Source organism: Drosophila ananassae, chromosome 3L (assembly GCF_017639315.1).
Source record: "Drosophila ananassae strain 14024-0371.13 chromosome 3L, ASM1763931v2, whole genome shotgun sequence".
Lineage (NCBI taxonomy): Eukaryota > Metazoa > Arthropoda > Insecta > Diptera > Drosophilidae > Drosophila > Drosophila ananassae.
In genome coordinates, this window is record NC_057929.1 from 14692752 (window position 1) to 14720399 (window position 27648).

At 41.4% G+C, this 27648-nt stretch overlaps 2 protein-coding genes and 1 long non-coding RNA gene across 10 annotated transcripts; 1 reads left to right on the forward strand and 2 right to left on the reverse strand.

The window, feature by feature from the left end:
• The first annotated feature begins 1931 nt into the window (after positions 1 to 1931).
• Positions 1932 to 25159, forward strand: LOC6496331 (potassium/sodium hyperpolarization-activated cyclic nucleotide-gated channel 2). Of its 6 annotated transcripts, none has more exons than XM_014908277.3 (15): positions 1932 to 4575; positions 10613 to 12463; positions 15975 to 16140; positions 16314 to 16552; positions 16666 to 16829; positions 16973 to 17109; positions 17155 to 17307; positions 18987 to 19082; positions 21868 to 22017; positions 22092 to 22168; positions 22233 to 22544; positions 22683 to 22777; positions 22835 to 22923; positions 22983 to 23299; positions 23359 to 25159. In XM_014908277.3, the coding sequence occupies exons 1-15, from the start codon at positions 4505 to 4507 to the stop codon at positions 23492 to 23494; spliced, it is 4053 nt and encodes a 1350-aa protein (XP_014763763.1). In that variant the 5' UTR covers positions 1932 to 4504; the 3' UTR covers positions 23495 to 25159. The 6 variants fall into 6 exon arrangements, with proteins under 6 accessions (XP_014763763.1, XP_001960714.2, XP_014763770.1 ...); XM_001960678.4 differs by having other exon boundaries at positions 17170 to 17307; XM_014908284.3 differs by lacking the exon at positions 18987 to 19082.
• Positions 12789 to 13774, reverse strand: LOC26515052. 2 transcript variants are annotated; one of them, XR_001408771.3, is made up of 3 exons: positions 13420 to 13753; positions 13225 to 13321; positions 12789 to 13147 (listed from the first exon to the last, which is right to left on the reverse strand). It is a non-coding gene; the product is annotated as an uncharacterized LOC26515052 (long non-coding RNA). The 2 variants fall into 2 exon arrangements; XR_004310003.2 differs by having other exon boundaries at positions 13225 to 13774.
• LOC6494221 (tudor domain-containing protein 5) lies at positions 24852 to 27549 on the reverse strand. 2 transcript variants are annotated; one of them, XM_001960679.4, is made up of 6 exons: positions 27253 to 27549; positions 26878 to 27195; positions 26149 to 26661; positions 25890 to 26092; positions 25468 to 25837; positions 24852 to 25413 (listed from the first exon to the last, which is right to left on the reverse strand). In XM_001960679.4, exons 1-6 carry the CDS (start codon positions 27442 to 27444, stop codon positions 25303 to 25305), a joined length of 1707 nt encoding a protein of 568 aa, XP_001960715.2. In that variant the 5' UTR covers positions 27445 to 27549; the 3' UTR covers positions 24852 to 25302. The 2 variants fall into 2 exon arrangements, with proteins under 2 accessions (XP_001960715.2, XP_014762673.1); XM_014907187.3 differs by having other exon boundaries at positions 26149 to 27195.
• Between the last annotated feature and the right edge of the window lie 99 nt (positions 27550 to 27648).

The following is a 27648-nucleotide window of genomic DNA, read 5'->3' on the forward strand; positions in this document are numbered from 1 at the left end:
GCGATTCATGCTGTTCTCTGTTGGGCTTCGGCTTCTGTTCTTTTTTGCAGTGACGAGAGCGAAAGGACTCGCAAGGCTTGTGCGAGAGGCCTGGCAAATGCGCACTCGCGCTCTCAGCGGAAATGGCACGCGATGGTAAACAGTAGTGGGTCATAAAATTGGCATGGTAATGTAGGACCCAAAAAAGTATGCTTTAAATTTTAAAAGATTTCGGTTTTGAAGAAAATGTGTTTGAATGAATGTTTATTTTAAAAGGAAAAATGATTCAAATGATATGATTTATCTTTATAAAAACAATTTATTTAAAGTTCAATCTATTATATTTTTCATAAACTTGTTTTCAAAATATTTTTCTAGAGAAACCTTACCTTTTTGTTAAACCTCTAGTGTTAAAGAAACCAGAAGATACTCAAAACTGAGGACATGTGCACTTTCACTGCCGCGCCACCCACATGCTCTCGGTTTCATTTTGGCCGCAAAAGAATGTGCTTTTGTGCCGTTCGCCTTTGCGACCTCCCTCCGTCCCTCATATCCTTTCACCTTTCTCACCGCCTGTGTGTGTCCTGCCTGCCAGCCTATCCTGTTGCCCTTTCTCTGCATTTTTGGCCAGGCGACTTTGCCTGTCCTTATCGATTTTCAGCGAATCTTGGTGGCTCGGCTCCGTCACTTCGGCGCACGTCAGTGGCATGCGAATCTGAATCTGAAAACGAATTCGAAAGCGAAGTTTCACTTGTCGCGCTGAGTTCGTTCGTGTCGCAGCAGCAACGCAGCAGCAGCAGCAGCACAGCAATAGCAGCAGCAGCAGCAGCGAGTGTGCCGTTATTCCGTTTCGTTACATAAAGAAGAGATTTCAATAGCAAGTTTAAGTGCGCTGCCCAACAAAAAAATCTCTATTCCAAAATTAAACAAATGCAGCATTGTGATAAACACTTAAACACCAATTAAAAAAAAAAGGAAAAAACGATAAAAAACGATAAAAAACGAAAGAGCCAGCGCGACATAACTTTAGAACAAAAAACATAAAAAAAAACCTAAAAAAATAAACCATCAAATTCAAAAACGAAAGCGAGCGAAAGGAAAAAATAAGTAATGAAATTAAGTTCGAGATCTAGTGAGGGTGTAACTGGTATATAGAGCGGAAAAAAATAGTGCCGTAACAGAGGCAGTGAAAAAAGTACCAGGTAGTCGTGGGTTCGGAAAAAAAGGAGTTTAATCAAGAAGAAGCAAAGGAGACGAGGACAAGTGGGGAAAGCAGGAGAATCGGAAGGCAGGACGAAAAAGTAATAGAGGTCAAAAGAAGCATTGATTTAACGTGTGCACTTCCTCCCACTTTTTTCGGGGCTATCTTGTGCTCCTTCCACCTGCGCTGCTTCTTCTTACATTCTCTTCTTCTTCCTCCTCCTTCTCCTCCTCTTCTTCTTTGACTTCGTTGAGTGCTCCTTCCACCCACTGCCACTGTGTCCTGTGTCCTGTGCCGTTTTTCATGCCACCACTGTTGTTGTTGGTTGTTCTGGTGTGTGTGTGTGTGTGAGAGTGTGTTAGTGGCTGCGTGCGTGTGTGTCCTCTCTTAATATTCGCATGTGCGTGTGTGTCTCCTTGTGCGTTATAAATAATTTGTTTAAAATTCATCAAATCGCCTGACGTTTCATTCAATAAAGTTCCAACCTATACCCAAAACACACAAACACACACACACGCTGAGGAACAGGCGGAGGCGCACACTCACATGCCCACCAATACACACGCACACACGAACGTGTGGCGCCCGTGAATTGTGTATGTATGTGCGAAAAATGTTGATGACGAACCACTTACGTCTATCGCACAACCCACGAAACCAACGAAACCACCACAAACAGCCGCAGCAGCTGAAAAAATCGCATATAACACACCCGCACACTCACAACTAACACTAATACCAATACAAATAGGGACCTAGGACACACGTACAGTTCAATATCCAATAAGAAACCAAGCATAATTACATAATCAAATAGAACTACTTGCAAAAAAAAATAGAAAACAACAAAAAGAGACAAAAACGAATGAATAAAATGAAAATGAAATAAAAATAGAAACAAAACTAAGGGAAAAGCGGAAACGAGCGACAAAAAAAAAGAAGGACAACTCCAAGTGCAGAATTATTTAATCAACGTCAGCAGCAAGTCGGCCTGGAAACGCCTAAACGCAGAACACAAAAACAAAGGACACGCGATTTCCAAAAATAGAAAGTAATGATAAAAAAAAACCAAAGTACCTGCAACAATGAAATTGAGCAAATTATAGGCGCATAACCCAAAAAAACAAAGTCAAGCATAAAAATTACTTTTAAAAATATACAAAAAAGACACTCGCTATATACAAAATAATAAAAAAAATACCAAGTGCTATAGATAAACTCTAATCCATAAAAAAAAATAATAAAACACATAGACCGTAGTTCGTTGCCGTTTGTTCACCGCTGGACGATACCGAATACCCCAAGGATATATAGAGCCCAAGGATATAGAGCGTAATACCCCGTTGAGATAGAGTAATGGAACTAACCTCGTAGTTTGTAGACAGTGAGACGAGCGTCTCCGCCCGTAGGAAAGCAAATCAAATAACCGCAACATAAACGCACTTAACGACTAACTAAAACTACCAAGTAGTTGCCTCTCTATATACAAAATATATATATACATATACGATATATATACACCTACGATATATATACAAGATACCTAGCTGTAGCCGCGAATGCGAATTATATAGTTAATACTAAACAGAAAAAAAAACATCAGTCTGTAAATCTACCTGTATGGATTTATTTTTATAATGCCGATAGAGCGAAGCCCCATTCCCGAGCTCCCAAATTCCTGAGCCTTAATCCTTTTTACCGTTGTCGTTATTGTTGTTGTTGTTGCCCTCGAACCACGACCTAGGCCTTTCTGAAAATTGCATCTGAATAAGTAACGAGGGCGATTAATGCATTAATTGGGTGACGAAGGCCGACGAAGAACGGCCCAAGGATCCGGGTCCGGTCTCCATTTTCGCCTGGCACGTGTCGGATACACACGCAGCCAAGAGATAGGCCACAGGAACACAGGACACAGAACACAGGACGAATTCGAGCTACCTGCTTTTTGGGTTTCCCTTGACGTAACTCCGCCTTAACTCGCATAGCTTCCATTGCCTCAAAAGCCACAGAATAAAAAAGCACAAAGCGAAAAAAAACGTAATATATAAAGCGAAAGAGCAACCGCAAAGCCAAAACGCGGTGCGTTCGTTAAACTTTCATGACCAAACATTAACTTAAGCAGGGGAGCAGCGGTGGCCGTGGAAGGACAACGAGTAGGAGTAGAAGGCAAAGGATATACTGAGCACTAAGCTGTCGTCATCATCCATAATCCCTCGCGTCAGCTAGTTTGTTTTTTTGTGATAAATTATTCAACGATCCGGACTTCGGATTCCGATCCTGCCCACCCCTGCCCACAGTTTCAGCTCCAGGATACTGATCCAGTTTCAGTTCCAGTTCCACTTCCATAACCAGGCCCCACCATCACATCTGTACTCCACCAACCGAAATATAGCTACAATAACTATACCGTAGAGGATAAAACGACATTTATAATCCAGAGTACAAACGAATAACCCCAGAAAAATAATAATAATAACGAAATAAAGAAGCGCTGTAAACTAAAACTAAAACCAACCTATAAATAGTAACATATGGTATTATTATACACGCAACTCAAACAGATAAAGCTGATAAAAAGCAGACGAGAAACGAAAACGAAAAGTGAAGAACCATAAGCAATACAAGCAGTGCTGTTGACTATTTTAGAGGCTACCTTTTAGAGAGATACGCTACGAACCTACGAACCTACGACGTTACTCAACAAGACACCTACGAACCCACCAGAGAGAACCTAACCTAAAACATAATTCCACTAAAGTCTAAAAACCCCCCAAAAAAAATCCAGCAAACTCATATGGAGGAGCGATGTGGAGCGAGTGAGACAGCCAGAGCGTAGTAACACAACGAAAGGCAATTTATTTTCGTTTACCTGTGTATTAGTTAATGCCAAAAATCGAAGCGGAAGTTGCACTCACACCTGCAACACCCCAAAACACCTGCAACACCTATACACCCCCAACACATATATAGTATACACCTACATATATAAACGAAACATGACAAGGCCGGGAATTGCAGCGGGCATTGCGGGGCCTCTTGGGCGCCAATAGCACGGAGTACGGCGTAAGCGAAAGCAACATCATAAAAAAAACCAAGCCCAAGTCCCCAAAACCCTCGAATTAAACGACAAACTAGACACCCAACAAGCCGAGACTATTATTCGTTAGCCTAGAACGAGAGGTGGTTCGATGTGGCTCGGATTTGGATTCGGATTCAAGTGTCGGTGGTGACGTGACATTGCAGGGAGCGGCAGCGTCGAGGACGTGGACGCGGACGTAGGCGAGGACGAGGACGTGGCAACGGCGGAGGCGTGGGTCCAAAAAAATGCACGTTAAACACACTCAGCGCCGAGTCAGCGGTCCTGGAGCCTTCGGAACCTTTACCAACGATCAACGGTATGAAGCAACAACTCTAAACTCACTTAACCACCATTCTGTCTGTCCTTGTACTTTGTTGTTGTGCACGAAGTATCCTGTACTGTTATCGGGGGTGCGAGAAAAATCCCTATTTCTTGTTTATGTGTCATGATGGGGATCCCTCACACCCCTTTGTACGGTTTTTGAGATGAATGTTTTATGTTTTTATGGTTTTGTTTATAATAAAATTGATATAAATGTTTTTCCCAAGGGTGGAGCTTTATTTTTAAAGTTTTTTTTTTATATAGAAGAATATAGGGCGTATACTTGATTATTTCTGAAAGGTATTATAGAATATACTTTACTTCTAATACTCATACGATTAATAGTTTACAATTTTTGAAACTTTTCACAACAGGTCGTATGAGTAATATTTTCAAGAGAATACATATTTTTGGCTTAAACTTTAAGAAAGTATATATTTTAGATTTAAACTTTGCAAGTATAATTTTAAATGTAAAAATATTAATCATGCGCCTCGTAGGCCTAAGCTTTAGAACCTGGAACTACAGGTCGTATGAGTAATATTTTGTATGATGTTCCACCCTGGGGATCCTGTTATGTTCGTCATGTTCCGTTTCTTTTCACTGTTCCTTTACGTTTCATTACACTTTGTTTCGTTCAATGTCCGATGTTTCTGTTTCTTGTTTCTTGTTTCTTGTTTCTTGAGTTACCCTGTTATTGTTGTTGATGTTGTTGCTGCTGCTGCAATTGCTGTTATTGTTGTTGTTGTTACCGTTCACGTTCATCAGAGTGTGTGTGAGTGTGCGAGTGAGTGAGTGTGTGTGTGTGATTAAGTGAAAAGAGCGACAGGCTAAGTGCTCCCCTTTATGTCCTGCTGTGAACTGATTTCCTGACCACCATATACCACCACCCACCATCCACCACCACCGCCTCCTACAATACGTGAAGGGGTCATCCGTCACTCTAGTCAATGCAATTACGAAACTAGATTAAAAGTCAAGCCAGGCCGACAACAATGGCCGCTACCCACCACTACCACCACCACTACCAATACAAAACACCGTTAGGAAATAGTGTCAAAGTACTTTAAGTGCAATTGCATACATTTAGGCGTCACTGTGCTAGTGAGTGAGTGAGTGAGTGAATGAGTGTGTCAGTGTGAGAGTGAGTGTGGGTGTGTATGTGTTAGCGGAAGCATTCACTTTTACTTCAATGATTAAACCACTGACCGAATTTTGGCTTGCATTTGTTTGTGTGTTGGTGTGTGTTTGTGTGTGCATTGATAAGCGCTTGCCGACTGCATTGTTGTTGCCTTTCATACATTCATGGCTTAAAACTCAAACACTCACACACCCACACTCATACACATTCGATATAACAGACAGAGACAGCGACTTGGTGAGTGAGTGAGGCAGAGCTACAGATAAGCCTTTTGGCTGCTGCTCCTCTTCTTCCTTTGTGTTTGAAAAAAGGAAGTCCGATATTTCCAATTGAGCTAGTTCTAGTTCCACATTTCCACAGCAGCCAGTCCTCCACACACACAGACACACACATGGAGGAGGCAGGACTCCTTGTGTCTGTGTTTCTGTGCATTGTTAATTTAATTTCTTACCTCCCCCGATGAAATCCCATTTAAGTTATTTCCCGCTCAGTTTGTTTGCTTTTAGTTTGTTTCGTTTCGAGTTTGTTTATTTGTTGGCTCATTTCCCTGATTTCATACAGATTTTCGTACTGATTTCGTTACTCGTCACTTGAATAACTTGTATTTATTTTGTGTCCTTGTCGTTTGTTGTTTTTTATTGCAGAAAACTTTGCTTAAAAGTACAAAAACTTTGAAAACAGAAAGCAAAAAGAACAGAAAAACAACCCGAAATATAAGAAAATACGAAAAAATTACCAAAAGTATCAAAACCACAAATCGTAAATCGAAAATTGAAAATCTTAGCCAACTCACAGTTTCTGTGGAGCAGTGTGGACTCAGTGAAGGTACCGCCGAAGAACTTTCGAATATTTTTCTCCTAAAACTTTCTCTTTCTCTCTCTCTATCTCTCCTACCATTTTTTTTTGTCTCTCCGTGTCTCTGAATCTCTATCTATTCATATATAGATCGTAGTCTCTGTATGGTACTTCTATACTACTAATACTGCTACTAGTTCTACTACTAAATACTACTCTACTGCTACATTCCAATTACCATTAAAAACTGCAACACTAAGAACTATAAAAACACTTTTTTTTAATGCTATTAGCTTTGCTGCAAGTTTTTTTATACAAATCCCCCTTTCAACCCACTAGCACCACCCGCTCCACCCCCCCTGCCAGTTTCAACTTTTGTGCTTCGCAGGTTCTGGTTGCTAGCGAAAGTAAATTCATTAACTTTGATGCACTTTTCCAAACAGCCTTTCACAAATACAAGCGTTTCGAATGCATCGCTTAAACGACTCTTTCCAATGCCTGCTTGAGATCTTCTTTAACCCGAACACCCCCCTTTTGAAATCCCCCTTTAACAAACACGAACCCTTAGCTGATTTTAACCTTGATTCCCATATAAATATCACCCGAGCCGAATCAAAATTTATTTACAATTGGCATGAACCAAGTGGATGTGATGTAGCATTTCTTTGTTTGCCGACTGATTTATTAATTGCTCTGCTGTCGCTATAATTAATGGATAATTTTTGGAATTCTGAATTCTGGTTAGCCGAAAATCATGGTATTTGTGTATATAATCTGAACTGCGTTCTCTGAGCCGGAAATCTTTTCAAGTCATTCATTTAATAACAATTTAAAATCACATTTTCATAAATAACACATCATGTGACTATATGAGAGCTATATGAATGACCTTGATGGGGCAAGGTCTTTACAAAACAAGGTCGTCCTGATAAGCTGATAAAATGTATGAGGTTATGGGGCCATCATATGACTCGAAGTACAAGTTAAAAATGTTCAAATAACCAGAAAAATCTTGTAAAGTTTAGATCTATGGAAACAGAAATGTTTTCCTTTCCACCGGAATAATATATGTCAAAAAATAAACCCCAAAAGTAAATAAAGGAAATGTAATTTGCATTGTTTTCCCTGTCTAGAGGAATAGATAAATAGATTTTGGATTTTTTGAAGCCTTTGTAGATTGAGGCAATTGTAAACATTGCTGCACTAAAAATGGAAATTTTCGTAATTTGTTTACATCGAAATGTATTCAGAGTGGCATGTTTGGCAATTTGCTTTCAATTTTGTTTGATATTTGCTGGCAGTACCTTTCGGTTCAAGGCCCATTAAATTGCATATTGAACATTATTGGCTAAAATGCATTTAAAAATAGACGAATCGGTCATGTTTGGAGCAAAACTGGGCAAAGTTCAAGAACATTAAAATATCTGAAAGAAAATTAGAGCAAAAGCTATTTGAGGTCAGTACTTATACAGCTCCATTAAGATATTTATTTGAGATATTAAATACATATATAGTTGTGGTGGATTCCCCCGACTGGAGGGGCTTTCAGATGCTGCACTTGATTTAATTTCGATGAACAAAGTGGAATGCAGGCATTCGGGCAGCGACTCAATTACGTACGCCTTACGAATTTACGCTTAATGCCTTCAATTGGCTTTTGAATTATTAATTGAGGCATATTGTGCTGTTGCAGGGGCCGGCCGAGCCAGGGCGGTGGGGGAGTACTTCGAGGTTGATTTTCGATGGCGGAAACCTGCTCCGCCGGACCCGTTTCGGCCTCCAATCTCACGCTCTCGAGGATGGGCAGCACATGCTCCGAAATGCTGCTAATCCGCTACCCTGAGAGCCACTCCAATACGACAAAGTTGACATTGGACAGGTCCAATAAGATTGCCATACACTTGGGGAAAATGTGTATAGAATATCATAAAGATATTGTTTTATTTCTCAGAGGGCTTTAAAAGTGAGATAGTTATTTTCAAGCTTAGGTCTTCCGGGACAAAAACTAATTAAAAATCAGAAATCTATAATTTAGAACCCATTATAATCTAGATCTTATAAACATTTAAATTATGGGTTTAATCCATCAAGATTAAATACATTTTCAATTAAAAATTAATTGTTATAATTGCTTAAAATAAACAGAGAAAATTCGAACAGACTTTATATTGATTTTTTGAATGAGAAAACCAACAAAAGCTGTCATTTCTCTCAGTGTAGCCAAGAGGCAAGGGAAACTTTTGACTGCAACACTTGACAGGTGGCAAACACTCGAGTCCGAGATGAAAAAAGCCATCAGATAGAGGAACAGCCATCCCCTTAGCCCCCATCGGGATTTCGCTTTGATTTACCTTCTCGAAAATTGACTTTTGGCCAGATTAGGTCCGAGATTGGCCAGAGGCGTCACTGGACGGCGGATGTGCGATTCGTATCTCGTTTGGAGTCGACCCACTCTATGTGTGTGCCTGGGATTGGTATCTGAATCCGAATGAGAACGAGCATGAGAATCTATATCTGTAGCAGTGGCGTGCAAATATTTGACATATTTACTTTTATATTTGCACTGAATCCAGATTACAATTCCATTACCAATTCCGATTTCCATTCAAATTTGAACCGAAATTCGGATAATTGCGCCCATGGCGTGAGAGGGCGACCTAATTGACCGAAATTGATTTGAGTCGATGGTGAATCCGAATCCGTATCCGATTCCGGTGCTGGGAAATGCTCTGTTTGCTCAACCCATCATCATCATCATCATTCTCGGCAATTTTCGCACTCAACTAGAATCGGAAAAGCTCCGATGTACACGCATTTCGTAGAATAGGGCTGGCAATTGTTTTCCCTCTTTGTTCATGACCAAAAGGGGGCTGGGGGCTAGAGGCTGGGAGCTGGGGGCTGGGGGCTGCTAGCTAGAGGCTTTGGGCCAGGCTGGCTGTGTCAACAATAGTTTGCCTCACGTTTCGACGCATTGATTGCCCAACTGACAGTGGGGCAAACGGTTCTACTTTACCGCCAAGTCATTTGTAAATATGCAGCTTCCGCTCTTTATATTTGCTTTTTGCCAAGCTAGTTATCAGCCGTCTGTCGCAGCCTTATCTTATCTTGGCCATTTGCCCGTTTTGGCCAATTTGATTTAGGGCACTTCCGCCGCCCACTGTGCCGAATCGGGTTCAGTTCTATTCCGGCACGCGTTGGTACTTGTATATCTTTGGTCTAGTTATTTGTTAGCGCCAGTGTATCTGTATCTGGTATCTGGTATCGGTATCTGTATCTCTGTTTGCATCTGTATCTGCGGCTATATCAGTGCCAGGCCTGCGTGCCGGCATACATTAATTTAGTTGAATTTTTCGCGCGATCAGAAACCAGATGAGCATGTCAACCATTGTATATGGATGTCTTTATAAATTATATCACACATTGCGGTTACAGTGGGTTCTTTAAAAAAGGGATAGTACTTGAGGGTATTAATGAAGATATTATAGAATAGTAGAATAATAGAATAATATTTATAGTTAAGCTTTGAGTTGAGGACATAAACATTAGCATTCCCAGGCTATAAAATAACAATAAAATAGTTGAATACTTCATCATGTTTCTGATGCATTAGTAAATAAATGGTGTACCTTATCGAGTACCTACTGTACTGATGAACTCACATACATGCCGGGAATGCGATACTCCCAACCCACCAAACACCCCTCGCCATTGCTTTAGATTCCCCCCCTCTTAACCGCTCTCACATGTTGCACAATCAATATTTATAATTAAGAATTTTCTTTGTTTGTCTCGCGGTTTTCCATACACACACACACACACCATCACCCGCACACACACATGTATGTATATATTATCCGTAACCGTAACCGTAAACGTACTGTTTCTGTTTCCTGCTCACTTTAGCGTGGCATTCACCCTCTGAACCTCTGAGTCTCCTCCGATGCTTGCTTGCCAATTTGAAATAGATATATTCGAGTGTTTGCCAGATTCGAGGCTCACATTCATTCCAGAGTCATACTGATATTGGTGTCTCCTCTTTTTTCGATTCGCCCGCGATCTCCGGACACTGTTGGATGCCCCCCTGGGATGTGAACAGAGCCAGCCGCGACAACTTGTGCCCGGACAGTCGCGATCAGCAGCAGCGGCACTCCCACTCGCACCAGCACCTGGTGCGCCAGTCCCTGGTGAGTCTCTCCAACGGCCAGCAGGCGTCCGATGATCAGCAGCAGTCGTCGCAGCAGCAGCATCGCCACCACCAGCAACAGAATCTCCACCAGCAACAGCAACACCAGCAGCAGCAGCTGCAACAGTTGCAACAACGACAGCGCAGCAGCAGCAGCCGGCTCTCGACCAGCGGCATCTCCAAGCAGAACTCCAGCGACAGTCGGACCGGCCTCCGGATCCTCGACAGCAGCCACAGTCCGGTGAGCTGTGGGACGCAGAGCGTCAGTAGCACCGGTGGCCAGTCTCTGGCGCTCTACGATGCCTGCCACGAGTACTCGCGCAGCCTAAGTGCCGCCGCCTCCGAGGGAGCTTCAGCTGGAGCTGGAGCAGGCAGCTCCCTGCTCAAGAGCCACTATAGCGACCAGCAGTTGGCCCAGACGGAGCCAGACCCTGATCCGGACCCAGACCCCGAACGAGATAGGGACAGGGACAGAGATAGGGATCGGGAACGGGAGCGACGTCATCTGACCAATCTCAACTTGAATCTGAGCAGCGAGTACGACTTCAGTGGCAGCGACAAGCAGCAGCTGGTGAACGAGACCTACATCTTCAAGTGCATCGCCAACAGTCCCTCGTTCCTGCGCACCAACAAGATCAAGGAGCAGTCCAAGAAACTGCGCAATCTCTCCTTGAAGACGCGCACGGCCAAGAAGAAGGGTCAGATCATCAGCAAGTCCAACGCCGTGTCGGACAACTCGCTGCATCCGGGCGACAAGTATCTGAATTTGTATTTGGTGGAGAAGAAGCATTCGCTGCAGCCGCAGGTGGCCTCCACTTCGCAGCAGCCACAGCAGCAATCCAGCTCGGCGCCAGCCAGCTCCTCCTCGGCATCCGTATCCTGCGCATCAAGATCCCAGCAGTTGCCGGCCTTATCCGCGGTAGCTGCCCGCCAGCAACAGCTCCTGCTGAACGGTTCCCTCAAAGGGAAGACCAGCAGCAGCGGCGGCAGCGGTAGCGGTAGCGCCAGAGAGGCATCCAAGACCCTGCCCGGTCATCGGGGGTCCGTGAGGAGCGAGAGCGGGAGCGTCGCAGGTAGCAGCCACACGATTCCGGCGACGGGCAAGAATCCTCCGGTGCCGCACTCGCTGGCGGCCAAGATCAACAGCAGCAGCAGCGGCGGGGGAAAGAACTGCAACCTGCTCAGCGCCAGCAGCAACTCATGCCACAAGCTGCATGCCCAGGGCCACGGTGCAGGTGCAGGATCAGGATCGGGACTGGGACTCGGATTGGGACTGGGACTCGGCCAAGGAGCTGCCACAGCGGCGGCCGTCTCGCCCAAAAGCTCGGTGAGCAGCAACGGACACCTGAACAAGTACTGCCTCACGGATCTCACCCGGCGCAAGGCCGAGTTCAATCGCCAGCTCAGCGCGCCCACGGACTACACTCGCCACTCCTCCAGCAACGGGTCGCAGCAGGAGCACGAGCCGGAGCAGGAGACCCACGAGCCTGTCGGCGAGTCAACCATCACGGTTGCCAGTGCTGGGGTGACCTATCCGTATCCGTATCCGTACAACAGCAACCAACACCACCACCACCACCACCACTACCAGCCGCACTCCTCGGCCACCGCGCCCGCCAATCTCAAGGCGGCGCTCCAGCTGCACAGCTTCGGGGCCCAGGGCCACCATCCGGGTCCGTATCCCTCGAGGCCCACCTCCACCTCGTGCACCAACAGCTTCAATCGCCGGCACATCCGGCGGCACAAAGGCAAGCTCGGCGATCGGTGAGTAATAAAATAATCAGCTTTTCTTGATTTTCTGATATGGTTTCTGAAACAATGAGTATTGAAATAATTTAGTTTTAGTTGATTTATGGGGTTAGAAAAAATACTTTATATAAATTATAAATTTACTTAATAGCTTTCATAAATAAACTAGTTTCTTAAAAATACAATATTTCCAATAAGTCCATAAAATCAAAACAATATGCGTTTTTGAAACTGGAAGTATAGAACTTAATAATTATCTTTATTTTGGAGACAGACTTTCAAGACTTGAATAATTAAATAACCGTTAAAAGTTGTTTAAAAAAATAAAGAGAGATAATTATTGAGTTCAAAGTATCTCTTTATTTTAGTAATTGGCTTATAAAGAATGTTTTTTATAACCAAAAACTATTACATTTATTATAAAAAAGGTTTTTACATAACTAATATTTTCTGGTAATAACTTGAAATTTTTATTTTTACTTATAGTTTGTTTCATTAATATTAAAGATTTGTTAGAAGTTTTAAATTAATTGGTTGCTTCTGATTAGTTTCAATGGAAGCTTTAGATGCAAAACTCAAAAACAAGCTTGTAGAACATAAGAATTTAAATGATTGCCAGTCTGGCCGATGGCTTCTGTATTGTTTTTTGTTTCCAAACTGGTTCCATTGAGAAATCTACGGCATATGCTCGCCCCAGCCCTAGAAATTAGTTTAAGAATACAATTTTAAAATTACAATAATTATAGTACCAGGCAATAATACCAGTTTGAAATTACCATTGAATCAGTTTATAAATATCTCTGAAGGTAATCTTGGAATGCAAAAGGGGTTCCCTGAAACCGAAACCTACAAATTTTTCCATTCGTCCCATTTCTTAGTTCCAAGAATCGAAAATACATTCAAACATTACTTCGGCTTACAGCCGGGAATTACGGGCGGGTATTCAAAGCGACGTCTCAGCCGTCTCTTACCGGTTTTTTGCTTTTTCGAGTGCTTTTTTCTTGACTTTTTTTGCTCTGCTTATCGCCGGAAATTTGCATAATGCCATCGTCGTCAAACCGAGATTCTCACTCCGCGAGCTTCTCGCTTCCAGCAATAAGCTTCTAATGCCCGTCGAGCACTGAACCCCGCCAGCGGATCCAGAGTTTCGAAAATAAAATAGAAAATAATTACAATACTGTGCTGTGCTGTGCTGTGCTTGAAATCCTGAAACTTTGTTTGCTTTTTGCCTGATAATTGAATCGATAAGCGGAAAGGTGTTTTCCATTATCAGTCTGATTGCGATTGCCATTCAATATAGAGAGAGAGTGTCGGGGCAGGTGAATAGTTCCATAAAATAGCGACCTAGACGAGTGCGAAACGAGAACACAACCCCGGGCATTATTTCCTCCTTTTACTTGATCCGAAAGCCCAAACAAAACGATCTACAGACGCATACATTAGCATAACATCTAGTAGCAGTAGAAATATTTTCGATTCGGAATCGCCGGGTTTGTTTATATTCTCCGCCCCCCATGGGAATGGCTGACTCGTTCGGCTGTTTTCGGATATAGTTTTTCCAGTTTTGTGGCTCGGTGCTTTTATTGGCATCATTTTTTGTGAAGACATCGAATTACTGGCAAGAGCAGCAGTCATAATTTGCGTCGCTGCTCGTCGCGAAATCAATTAAAAGGCAACACAAATTCGTTATTTATTTATTGTGCAACAGCCGGCGGGGTTCAGAACAGGTTATCAACTCGCCGCAGCATCACTCGTATATGTGGCTTAATAAACAAGAAAACAAAACATACAAAAACTAGTAAAGAACAGTGTCAATCTCTCAATTATTTAATTAGGCAATTGAAAGCCAATTTCTTCTCGGAAGCAAAACTGCAATTCCTGCCACCGTCCGATCGTCCATCCGTTTGTCCGGCAATTGATAGTCGAGGTAAGATCAACAAACAAACACACATAAACCAGTAAAATATAAATAAATAAATAAGTAAATAAAAACCACCCACAATTTGGCCGCCGAGAAGGAGGATCGCCCCGAGGCGTTTCCGAAACGCTACGAAGTCGCGCCGTTCGGTTTTCGGAGTGTTTGCCGGCGATTTTCAAGCGATTCCCGAGCGACCACCGCTAGTCGCAAAAAGTTTGCCGCTGTAATCACTCCAAGTACCCGTTGTTCCCCACAATATCTCTATATATATAGCCCCATATTGTATTTTGAACTTCTCCGATTCGCCGGCAGACCATATTGTGTGAGTGTGTGCTCGCATCAGTCATCAAATCAGTGAAAAACATCTGCTCCAGCACGTTGCTAGTTGACAGTTTGCAGTTGTCAGTTGCCAGCAACAACATTAATAATAATAACAAATATAGACAAGGAGAACCCCCCCGCCAATAATAACAAATAAACAAAAAGCCAATAGAGTGAAATAAATTCCGAAACCACAACAGAAAACGCTTCCGAATCCCAAATCCCTTGGAATAGTAGTGCATCCATCGGGTAATGCAATACCCATTTGGGTTTGAAATTTAATACACTGAGCGGCCAGGTCGGTCGGCAACAATAACTAATAAATTCATTAGGCTAATGCCAATGACGGTCAAGATTAAATTAAATCAGCTTCATCAGGCTTAATTAAAACGAAACTTTCCCATTTAAAAACTACACTCAATTGAGTGTGAACAGGCGAAATAAAAATGAGAGCGGTAATAATAGAAGCCCAAACACAACACACAATAAAGAATTACGTATAAAAAATGCTGAAAAAAATATATAGTGGAAAAAAAAATGAAAACCTACATAAATAAATAACGTAACTACGAGCACGCGTCTCCTCGCGGCTTCAACAATAGACTCCCGCCGATCCGATCCGTACCGATCCGCCGTGAATAATATCCATAACAGCCGTACTATTCCACGCGATTTGTTAGTGTTCAGTGTTTAGTGGTTTTTTTATTTTGTGGCAGCTCCTAAAAAATACAAAATACAAGCCGTCTGGGGGCTTGGGGCATAAGGGAGGTGGCCGGTTTTGGGTCTCCGGGAAACCTTGACAGTCACCATCTACATAGTTAGCGGACAAGGTGAGCCCCGGCGGCTCAGCAACTCAGATTCCACTTGGACTTGTTGACTTGTAGATTGTGCGTGTGCGACAATTAAAAATCAGCAAAAATAACCAGAAATGGAGGCCCTAGCTTAGGGATCGATGAGGGGGATACCCTAAAAATCAAGTATTTCAACCAAATATGTGTAAAAATCTAAAGGTTCTTGTAGACTGCTTTAATCTTTAAACTTTTATAATTATTAACTTCAAATATCAACTGACAATACCCCTTTGTTAGGGTATTAAGAAACTGTAAAAACCTGACCTGTAAATCACCCAAAAAAAAAGTGAACTGGAAACCCCCCAACCCCAAAACGTAGTTTCACTTTCATTTTTTTTCGGCCTGACCGCCTTGTGGCATAAATTCAGCTTGTAGCTTCCTTGTTTATCGAACGGGATTTTATTTATATTTTATTTGTGTATCAATGCCATTACAGCTTGCTGAGCGGGGATAGTGAGGAATCGGTACGCTGCTCCTACTGCTCGGTGCTGAATGTAAACGAGAACGATCTCCGCATTTCGTTCGAGAACACCTGCACCGACTCCCTGGTCACCGCTTTCGATGATGAGGCCCTGCTAATATGCGACCAAGGAACCGAAATGGCAAGGACAAAGGTTTTATTTATACAACTAGCACGAGACAGGACTAGATCATATCACGATTAACACTCAACCTTTATCATTAACCTCTTAGCAAGACCCCTGACTGTGACAGCTTTTTTAGGCAACTGTATAAAAGGATACTAAGTAATCTGAGTATCATGTCCTTCAAACAGGTACACTTTGATGACGTGTCGTTGTACGGCACTCCGAAAGAGGAGCCCATGCCCAACATACCGATCGTGTCGGAAAAAGTCTCTGCGAATTTCCTAAAAAGTCAATTGCAATCATGGTTCCAGCCAACGGACAACCGACTGGCCATGAAACTGTTTGGCAGCCGAAAGGCACTCGTCAAGGAGCGAATACGTCAGAAAACTTCCGGGCATTGGGTCATACACCCGTGCAGTTCATTCAGGTAAGGTCTTTAACAATATCAAGTATACGCAGCGTTGTCCATACTTTATTATTTGGTTAAAAAAAAGGGAATACAGGGCGTATGAGTAACATTTTTCTTCACTTTTCTTACAGGTTTTACTGGGACCTTTGCATGCTTTTATTATTAGTAGCAAATCTTATTATCCTGCCAGTCGCAATATCATTCTTCAACGATGATCTGAGCACACGATGGATTGCCTTCAACTGCCTAAGTGATACTATTTTTTTAATAGATATTGTAGTCAATTTTAGAACAGGTAATTTGCACCAACTAATCCATCAAAAATATACATACGTAAAAAAAGCCCTTTAAGTCCCTGAGAGTCCCTGAAAAGTGGTTCCACGATGGTCCTTTCCCCTGCTTAACCATTATCTTTCGCCCGAATGTATTTGTTTTCAGGAATTATGCAACAAGACAACGCTGAACAAGTAATATTGGATCCAAAGCTTATAGCTAAACACTATTTAAGAACTTGGTTTTTTCTCGATTTGATTTCGTCGATACCGCTAGATTATATATTTTTAATTTTCAATCAAGTAAGTTAATGTATTTGAGAAACAGTACGCAACATTTTGATTAAGATTATGAAATTGCAGGATTTCTCTGATTCTTTTCAAATATTGCATGCCGGACGAGCCTTGCGCATCCTGCGCTTGGCTAAGCTCCTGTCTCTGGTCCGCCTCCTGCGGCTCTCCCGCCTGGTGCGCTACGTGTCCCAATGGGAGGAGGTCTATGTGAGTACACCCCGGTTCATTTTGTCAGTTTTTTAAGTTCTATTTGCGTTTTCTTCAGTTTCTGTTTCAGTGTCAGTGTCAGTATCAGTTTTCGTTTCGTTTCTATCTTTTGTTTTGCATAACAAAGTGTTTAATATCCTGCCCTGGTTTTCATTTTTTCGAACACACATCTGTACGATACAATCATGGGAAAGTTAAGAAATCTAAACAATCAGATCAAGTTGATATTTTATATAATATCTCTTTGATACTGGAACTTATTCCCTTGTCATAAACTTTTTGTTTCCACTTTTTGAGAACCTTGATTTCATCCCCGATAATCCCCGTTCTTTAGTTTCAACTTCTTTTTAGTTTGCTCCAAATTCTCAACCGTAAGATCAGCATAACTCTACTCGTTCACTCCACACCACAAAATATAAACAGATTTGAGGATCTATGTAGGATAAAGGACAGAACTCATAGGTAACTGCAGTTAGTCAGTGGTCAGGGGAGAATATAATATGTATACAGTGTCCCCAAAAAGTGCTCACTTTTCTTTGTTACATGTGTACGTGTACAAGTGTGTGGCAGTAAAAAAACATATTAATTAAAAACTAACTAAAATAGAGTTTTGAGAAATTGTGGATGACGCGCAGAAATGTTCAAACTTTGTATTTTCTTTGAGTTGTTATCTGGAACCTCTGTGTCTTTGATTTCCGTTTAAACGTTTTTGAATCCTTTGCGTTCGATTACCAATCGTTTTGTTTTCCAAATATTGATAAGTATATATATATACTCGTACCTCCTCAACCTCCAACCTCAATGTGTGTCTATAAAGCCAATCAAACATAGAACCAGACAATCGCTGTACCATAAAGCCAACTCAGTTTGTACATTATACAAAGTTGTGTGACTTAAATAATCCCGATGTTTGTTTCGTGTTGTGCGCCTGCTGCGCTTCGAGTCCTTCAGACCAGATATGTATATCTTGACAATATCCCTCCAGGCCAAGTACTGCAAGAACACACACACACACCTACTCTCTCTCTCTTACACACACATACACCCAGACATACATACTCGTAATAAACTTGAATCGAAAGTGTATATCCTTTTTTTTTGGGTTATTTTTTTCTAACCATCTAACGCGCTCGCTAAGCTTGAGAACTTGTTCACTTGTGCCGCGGGAAGAGTCCTTTGCTTTCTTTCCACATTTCTTCAGTTGAGTCTTCGATTTATCGCTTCTGTTCTGATATTCTATAATATATATATTCCTATTCATTTTTCTGCCGATTTTGAAGCACTCGAAACGATAAATTTCATTGCACTTTGTACAAAAACTCTTTTAAAAAAAAGTCTCTCTGAGGGCCCTATATCTCTCTATATGTCCTGATCCTTTCCCCCGACCACTATCCAGTGTTCCCCACTTCCCAAACCCCCCACCATAAGATCCCCCACCCATGAGATACGTACAAGTACAGTTTCTTCAGCCTAAAATTTGGAAACCACCGTATAGCTTATGATTTATGTTTATTTTGTTTTTGAAACGCTCAACGTAAGCGATGATGATGCTTTTGAAAATCAGTTTTAGACTAACAAACCAATAAGAATTAACAAAAATAAAATAAACAAAACAAATACAAAATCCAACTTAGCTGAATTCAGGGCCTAAAATACCTGTGTATATATATGGTTTTTAGATTCTGCAGAATCTACAGAAAAAAAGTGCTGATCGCAGAGGGAGAATGCACAGAAAAGACAAAGATGGCTTGACAAAAAGCAACCTAATTCTCAAGGTAAACCATCCCAAATAAAAAAAGTAATAAACAAAAAATGATATCAAAAATCAACAAACACAACAAATTTCAGTATATATTGATAAACAAACAAAAAAAAAAAAAACCAAAAGCCTTGATTGATTGAAATTATGATTATGTATTATTGGTTCGAAACATGACTCACATTTTTGAGGAATGTTTTGGCCGAAATTGAGTTTTAGTGCATAATTTCGTTCGATTGTTCGTTCGTTCGATTGTTCGATTGTTCGTTGATCATGTTTGCTTGATTTTAATGTTCGTTCGTTCGTACGTTCTGTAAATTTTCTGAGACTGCCTTTTTATATACCATATTGATTGATTGATTAATTGATATTGCCATACATAATCTCTATTTCTCATTTGATGCATTATTGAAATCTCAATAAAACGAAAATTATGAAGAGAGTCTAGCCAAAAAAAAAATAAAAGAGCAGCAAACAAAAACACAATCCATTTTGTAATTAGTCTTCGGTCCAGAATCGAAGGTATTTTCATGCTCTTCCCATAACGTAGAATCAGATGAGATGAGAGGATAATGTAATATATAATATATTCGCTAGATATCGTAGCTTTTTGACTCCATGCATGTTGGGCATGAACGGAAATACTATCGTAATGCTACTCGTATATAATTCTTCCGCCGCAGACTAGCTGGGTTTTGACTTAATCGCTGCGAAGAGCATGAAAACGCTACAGATCTCAGGAGATGTTACGGCTACGCAGTGTATAGTGTGTGTTTTGAATGCTTTTTGCTTATAAAACTAAATAAAAAAAAGCAGCACGGATCAAGATGTTGTAAAAACACGAAACAATAAAAAAAAAGACATCAATGCACTACATTGTATATATAGGAAATGTAATAGTTGCGCTGCTTTCTCCTTAGGTTTTAGGATTTAGATCCAGACACCAAGACATACACCGAAACAAATTATATAATACATTTAGAACAAGGATCTGGGGCAGGCCAAACAGATCCAACGACCAATCGGATCGAACACGAACACTGTACTATATCTAGCCACATAATACTCGTATTTTATAGCATACATTTGTGGGCCAGTGCCGAACGCTTCCACATATCCTAACCTAATACCGTTATACCGTATCTATCGTACTCAACTTAACCTCACTTTGATCGACACTCTGCTCAACGCTTTCCGCTTTTGTGCTGCGCGCTTTCCGCTCCCACTCTCTACTCGCTCTCTCTTTCTCTCTAACTTTGCTCCCGTTTCTACCGAACTACACAGAGAAAAAAGTTTGCGTTAATATTAGCTTTTATGCATTTTATTTAATTGAATTATACAACTAATCATTGTTTCATTATATTGCCAGACTTCCTTAATGATATGCCTTTGAAAACTTTCTGATTCGAATATTTTTGCAACAATTTTTTCTCTGCTATAGTTGTTACTGTTTTTTATTTATTGTTTCCGGATTTTGGTTTGGTTTTTTGGTGAATTGATTATTTTGTTAAAAATCTCCTTCTTCTGTTACTCTTCTGTTGTACAAAAGATTTCAGCAGGAACGCGTTTAAAGATAAAAGTTTAAGCTTTATTGGAGTAAAACCCACCCACATTCAGACACACACACACACACATGTACACGCACACTTGCGCAGCTACAGCCACTGAATTCTTGAATGCAACAACCGTTATTTGTTTTTTATGTCAATACCGCTCCCTCTTTTTCTTACCGTCTCGATCTCAATCTCTCTCTCTCTCTCTCTCTGTGTTCCTGCTCTTGCTGTGTTTTCGTTTCCGTTTCCGGTTCGTTTGCTTTCGTTAATTTTTGTGTACATTTCGTTGGTTTGTTTACTTAAATACTTTTTTGTACAGAATTACGTAGTTCCGAATACTAACAAACTGCGAAAGTCAGAAAAAAACGAAACAGACAAACAAAAAACAAAGGCTTTCATTGTAAAATACAAGTTTCGATTTTGATAATTTGAACGTTTGAACAGCTTAGTGTCCATAATTATGTTTGAAAAACAAAAAAAATATACAAAATAAAACTATGAAAAACAAAAGAAAAGTAAAGATGAGCACTTGTACCATAATTTAGCAGCTGATTTTGCACTTATTCGAAATGTAGAAATGGTTTGAATTTGAATTTGACTTTGATTGATTGAGTTTTGGATTGATTGCTCAGGTTGTACACTGTACACGAAAAAAAAATGTACACACCGTACACACCGGACACTGTTGTATTGCCTAACACTAGACTAATCTTATCTTATTTTATCTTATCGGATTTAATGTCCAACATATCGCCTCCGAGCCGCTCTGTACCGAGATCCGAAGACCCGCCAAGTGGCCAAGTGGTATTAAATGTTGCATACTTATCGGGCAGAGTGGTGGGCGGAGGCGAGGCGCTGATTGATTGATTGATTCAGTAATTTCTTGTTTAATGGCTGTGGTTTGGTTTGTTTTAGTTGCTTTGATTGGCATAACCGCAATAACTGTTATATTTACCGGTAGCTGGAAACGCTAAAAATTAATTATTTTCAAAAATCTTCACAAATTGCGCCAAAAAAAACGTATATAGTTCCAAGTTTTATTTTCTCGTTTGGGTTATTTCTCTCTCGTTTACTTGAGACATTTGGTTTTATATACAGAAAAAAAATATATATATATGTGGAACTCACAACTACAGATGTAACACACACATACACACACAAACACACACACAGCAACACACACAGACACGAGCGGTGTTGGGCTTTCGTTGATGTGCACTCTTTTTTGATTGACCTCTCTGGTTGCAGTTCCTCAATATGGCCTCGGTTTTCATGAGGATCTTCAATTTAATTTGCATGATGCTCCTGATCGGCCATTGGAGCGGTTGCTTGCAGTTCTTAGTGCCAATGTTGCAGGGTTTTCCATCCAACTCCTGGGTCTCCATCAACGAGTTGCAGGTGCGCTACTAAATTATTACTCCTAAAGGGTGAATGGTTTGTATCTCATATTAAAAAAATATAAATATATATAGGAATCCTACTGGCTGGAGCAGTATTCGTGGGCGTTGTTCAAGGCCATGTCGCATATGTTGTGCATAGGCTACGGCAGGTGAGCTCTCAACCATATTAACATAATATATTTAGACTTATTTGCTTTATCTGCTTATTATTAGATTCCCACCACAATCACTGACAGACATGTGGCTGACGATGCTATCGATGATATCCGGCGCCACGTGTTACGCCTTGTTCCTCGGTCATGCGACCAATCTCATCCAGAGCTTGGACTCTAGCCGGCGTCAGTATCGCGAGAAGGTCAAACAGGTGGAGGAGTACATGGCCTATCGGAAGCTGCCTCGGGATATGCGGCAACGCATAACGGAATACTTTGAGCATCGGTACCAGGGTAAATTCTTCGACGAGGAGTTGATTCTTGGCGAGTTGAGCGAGAAATTGCGCGAGGATGTCATCAACTACAACTGCAGGTGGGCGATCTGTCACTATCTAATATCCTATATCCTTAATATCCTATTTCAGCTGGTTGTAGTATAAATTAGACAGTTATATCTTCTTAAATCTATAAATAAATATGTATATTAATGAATATATTTTCTATCGTATAGATCCCTCGTGGCGTCAGTGCCTTTTTTTGCTAATGCCGATTCGAATTTCGTTTCCGACGTAGTTACCAAACTGAAATACGAAGTTTTCCAACCAGGTGGGTGTTGAGCTAGAAAGGGTGCTATAGGGAGACTCATAATAACTTCTTTTCCAGGTGATATTATCATAAAGGAGGGTACGATCGGTACAAAGATGTACTTCATACAGGAGGGCGTGGTGGACATTGTCATGGCCAACGGCGAGGTAATCTTACACACATATGTATATCCTGATATCCTTGATATAAACCCTTATATTCTCAGGTTGCCACCTCACTATCGGACGGCTCTTACTTCGGTGAGATCTGTCTGCTGACCAATGCGCGTCGTGTGGCCAGCGTGCGAGCCGAAACCTATTGCAATCTATTCTCGTTGAGCGTGGATCATTTCAATTGCGTTCTGGACCAGTATCCGCTGATGCGCAAGACCATGGAGACTGTGGCCGCCGAGCGGTTGAACAAGATTGGCAAGAATCCGAACATAATGCAGCAGAAGGACGAGCAGCTGAGCAACCCGGAGTCCAACACAATAACGGCTGTGGTGAATGCCTTGGCTGCCGAGGCGGATGACTGCAAAGATGAGTAAGTCTATCAATGTTATCTCTATGGTTTTAATTAATTTTAATATGTGTATCCCTTAGTGACATGGATCTCAAGGAGAATTTACTGCATGGGTCAGAGTCGAGCATTGCTGAGCCGGTGCAAACGATACGCGAGGGTCTGCCCCGGCCGAGGAGCGGCGAGTTTCGAGCTCTGTTCGAGGGCAACACTCCATGACACTGAGGCACGATGCAGAGCGGCGGCGCCTCCGGGCATCGGGCAACCATCTGAAACTGAAACCAGCAGTTCGCTAGACACTCACTCACCCAACAGCAAAAATTGATGAATGAAACGGACACTCACACTAAACACACACAGGACTCCAAAACACACACACAAACACAACACCAACACATGCGTATATAATAATTTAGTAAAAAAAGGAACCCCAAGACGCGATAAGAGTACACTAATAAAAAAAAGAATCAATTTATGGTAGACACTCTATAGATGCAATTGCGATTTAGTAGAAAACGTATTAAAAACGAAAAAAATTCAAAAAAAAAAAAAACAAACAAAAAAACAATTACACAAAAATGTCCTCAATAATTATTCATAATTTCAGCTCCGCTAACTGTGATGACTTTAATATAAGAATCGAAAAAAGAAAATTAACAAAAAAAAAAAGAGAAAACGAGTACATACAGAGATAAATTATACGATATATAGAGAAGAACTCAGCAACTCAGCAGACAGATCAGAATCAGATTCAGAATCACAACCACACAGATACAGCCCACAGCCATAGAGGAGTTTGCCAAACACCCACAACCCACTACCCACACCCTCACACACACGCAAAAAAACAAAACAAAAATACTGACATTTAAAAAGTAAAAATCTACAAATAATTTTTATGCCCACGATATTGTAACGATAACGAAGTGAATAGACTTTTAAATTGCTACATAGGTGTTAGTCCTATGGACCTACTACAAACACAATGCCACTCCCACACACCCAGACACCCAGACACACACCTGTAGCTGAAAAGGAGAATAGCAGGAGGAGCAGGTAACTCAGACAGGACACTCAGACAAGCATCAACTTATGATATAAACGAAGCGAAGCGATACCAGCATACCAAACATATTTATGCGCGTAGCTATTATGTACTCGAGCAACCAACAAACAAACAAACAACCAAACAATTATGTATTATTGCGATTATATAGCATATTTAAATACGCATTGCAAACAAAAAAGGGAAAACAGAACTCAGCAATATACAAAAAAAAAAAAAAAGATGAAAAGTATTTAAGCAAATTTAACGAAATGCGCATTAGTAGTTGAACTATTAGTTTTTCACTCACTAACAAACAAAAAACACCACTCGACACACAACGTAGTAGAAAAGCCTCAACAAAAACAAAAAACAAAAAAATATATTAACAAAAAACTTAAAAAAAAAACCAACCTCAGGGTGCCGTCGTTTCAACGGTCACCAAAAGCAAAAAGATAAAAACAAAAAAGAAACAGGCAAGAAACCAACTATATACACAACATATATATACAAAACATAGACAATGTTGTCTTTTATAGGGAATTGTTAAAAAAAAAAAACAAAAAATCGCCTCAGTTACATTTAAAAGTATTTATTGCGGGCCTGCCGCCGAGCAAGATCATGATTTTCCATTCTGATTCAGAGTTTCCGTTCAGGATGAGACTATTTAGTTGCGTGCAGATCTCTGTTGCAAGCCTTGTTTGTTTTAATTTCGGGAGCATAAATCGAGGCAAGTGGAGGACAGCGACTTGTTGGAAGGATTTATGTAACTTAGTATTTTATTACACGTAAACTAATAAAAAACAAAAGCAGAAGGACAGCGTTTGCCTTATAAATAATACAATGAGTTTCATTATAAGGTTTGAAGTTTTGAAGGAAAATAAAGAGATCAGCGGCACATTCATTTGCCTCTTAAAAGTAATTAACTGACAAAATACTAAATGCAACTCTGGAACTTATGTCTTAAACTATGGTGAATATTTTAACAAGTGTAACAGCGCCGGACCCAACCAGAGTCGATCAACGCCTTGTTCAAGTTCCTAGTGTGCTCTGTGGAATCGGGGTCCACCAGAACCACATAGATTAGATCGTCCTGTAAAGAACAAACCTTTTATTTGAAGTTTTCTTTAATTCTATACTGACCTACCTTGATTGATTCGATTTTGGCATAGAGTCTGCGAAAGCAGACAAGCTTGTAGAAGAAGTTAACAGCATCGGCCGACCAGGTGTGGCCCTTCCAGGGCGTAACATAGGCCAGCCGGCCAATGAAACACTGTGCCGGCAAATTGGCAAACTCCTTCATCAAGTACTTGACACCGGTGTAGCTTACGTTCATGACGTGTCCAGTGTCTATTAGCTTGACCTCAACGGGTTTCTTAGTCCCAGGACAGTGGCGCAAGACCTCCGCCCGCTGCCAGGAGCCGTTCGTGTTGGATCGCACCACGCACAGATGTCCCGTGGTCAGCAGACACAGTGGCATTATATACTTATCCGTGAGATGGCAATCGTAGAATTCTCTGACAGAAAAAATGATCAAACTTATGATTTTGACAGTCAAATATCACTTACTGCATATTGGAGTTCATGGCTTTGTAGGAATCTATATCGATATTATAAATCCAGAAGTAGAATTGGTGTGGATTGTCGACCCTCACCAGCTGGACCTCTATGCGATCATCTAAGTCAAGGGTGTCTTCCATATCGCGCTGGGGAAGTGTGAACCCGGACCGAACGGCATCTACAGGATAGTCGATATTTAAAACTCGATCGTCCTGTAAAGGAATGTACTGAAGGTATATCCATTTAGAAAAAGGAGAGATAATCATACCACAGCGTAGGCTGGGATGGCATTTTCATCCATGCCGTCGTCAGAGGAGGAGTAACCATTGCAATAATCTTCCTCGGGGATCAGTTTCTTTTCCTCTCTTGTGTCAGAGGTCTTGGGAACTTGTTTAGCTTGCTCATCCTCATCGCTCGAGGTCCAATCTAGTTTTTCAACAATACTAGCTGTAATAGCAACGGGTTCTTCAGCATCAGAGTTAAAAGGATCCTTGAGTATAATTTCTGATTCCGCATCAGATGGCTTTTCACCATCAGAGGACGGAGAGCCCGGGGACTTGGGTACACTTTTGTCATCGGGTAAACTTTCTGGGCGACTTTGTTTAGCTTCTCCAGTATCATGGACAACTTTCAGCTTTGACAAAGAATCCACAATTTCACCAATTTTGGCGTTGTTGCTGCTGGCCGCTGGAATTTTTGGCTTTAAAGGAATTTTGATTGGCTGTGGATGTGGAGGCCGCTGTGGGTGGAGAGGCCGCTGCGGCTGAGAACGTAGTTTATTCTGGGAAATAAGAATAGCCTGGGTAAGTTGCCTCTGTCTCTCAACTTCAATATAGTAGTTAGATAGTTGTTGCCAGCCGGCCCAAACCAAAGTGTTTAAATTAATACAAGAAGTGGGGTTGTAGACGGGATATGACAAGTTGTTATAGTTGGGGTATTGTTGCGGATTAAAGGAGTAGTTGGGGAACATCTGGCTACTATAGTTTAAATAAGATACCAGGTCCGGCTGCATATATCCCTGATAGGGATAGTTAACAGGATATTGCAGGCGACTATAATTGGGTTGGCAGGACACGGCTACTTGTGGCTGATAGCTCGACCTCGGGGTCGGTCTGGCACTCAGGATGCCAGGCTTTTCGTTTATAAAGACCATATCAGATCTCTGGTTACTCTGGTAGTGGAATCTGTGGTTTCTGCGATTTCCTGGCCCTCTTTTGTAGCTCGGCTTCTTTTGTTGCTGGACAAACTTTTGAATGTGCTCCGACTTGGTTGAGGCAACTGCCCTCACGATGGCACTGAACCCACTGCCTGTAACCTGTTAAATAGACATCATTAAAATACTTGGACAATTACTGGGAAGCTTAATACATACACTAAAAGTGTCCGGAAGGTCTAGCAGAAAGCCCTCTAGGCTTTTGTATCCAAGTCTGGCAAATGGCACGTTGCAGCCTTCTTCGGTGCGGTAATCTCTTTGCAGCTTATCAATGGTCATGAAGATGGGGGATGAGACCACCAGCGAGTGCAGCACCGTCTTTACGTAACTCCGGGAGTATTGGTCTTCCATATTGGCGAAATAATACAAGGAATTTCTTGGTTTTGAACAATTTGCGCGAGATGCACAATCTTTCGATAGTTTTGAGCTTTCACGAGCTCATTTCTATGTTTTTCGATATTGTTATCGGCGGAAAATGTGGATAGGCTGGAGTTGCCAGATGGTTTGCGTATTTAGTGGCGCCAATTTTAAAACCGGTTCACCATATGGGGCTGA

Bases quoted from the DNA above. Each gene is read 5' to 3' on its own strand.
- LOC6496331 (XM_014908277.3), top strand. From the start codon at position 4,505: ATGCACGTTAAACACACTCAGCGCCGAGTCAGCGGTCCTGGAGCCTTC. The intron at 4,576-10,612 runs GTATGAAGCAAC...GGATGTGAACAG, and splicing joins ACCTTTACCAACGATCAACG to AGCCAGCCGCGACAACTTGT. The intron at 19,083-21,867 runs GTAAACCATCCC...CTCTGGTTGCAG, and splicing joins AAAGCAACCTAATTCTCAAG to TTCCTCAATATGGCCTCGGT.
- LOC6494221 (XM_014907187.3), bottom strand. From the start codon at position 27,444: ATGGAAGACCAATACTCCCGGAGTTACGTAAAGACGGTGCTGCACTCG. The intron at 27,196-27,252 runs GTATGTATTAAG...TCTATTTAACAG, and splicing joins ACCTTCCGGACACTTTTAGT to GTTACAGGCAGTGGGTTCAG. The intron at 25,838-25,889 runs GTAAGTGATATT...TTTTTCTGTCAG, and splicing joins GCCATGAACTCCAATATGCA to AGAATTCTACGATTGCCATC.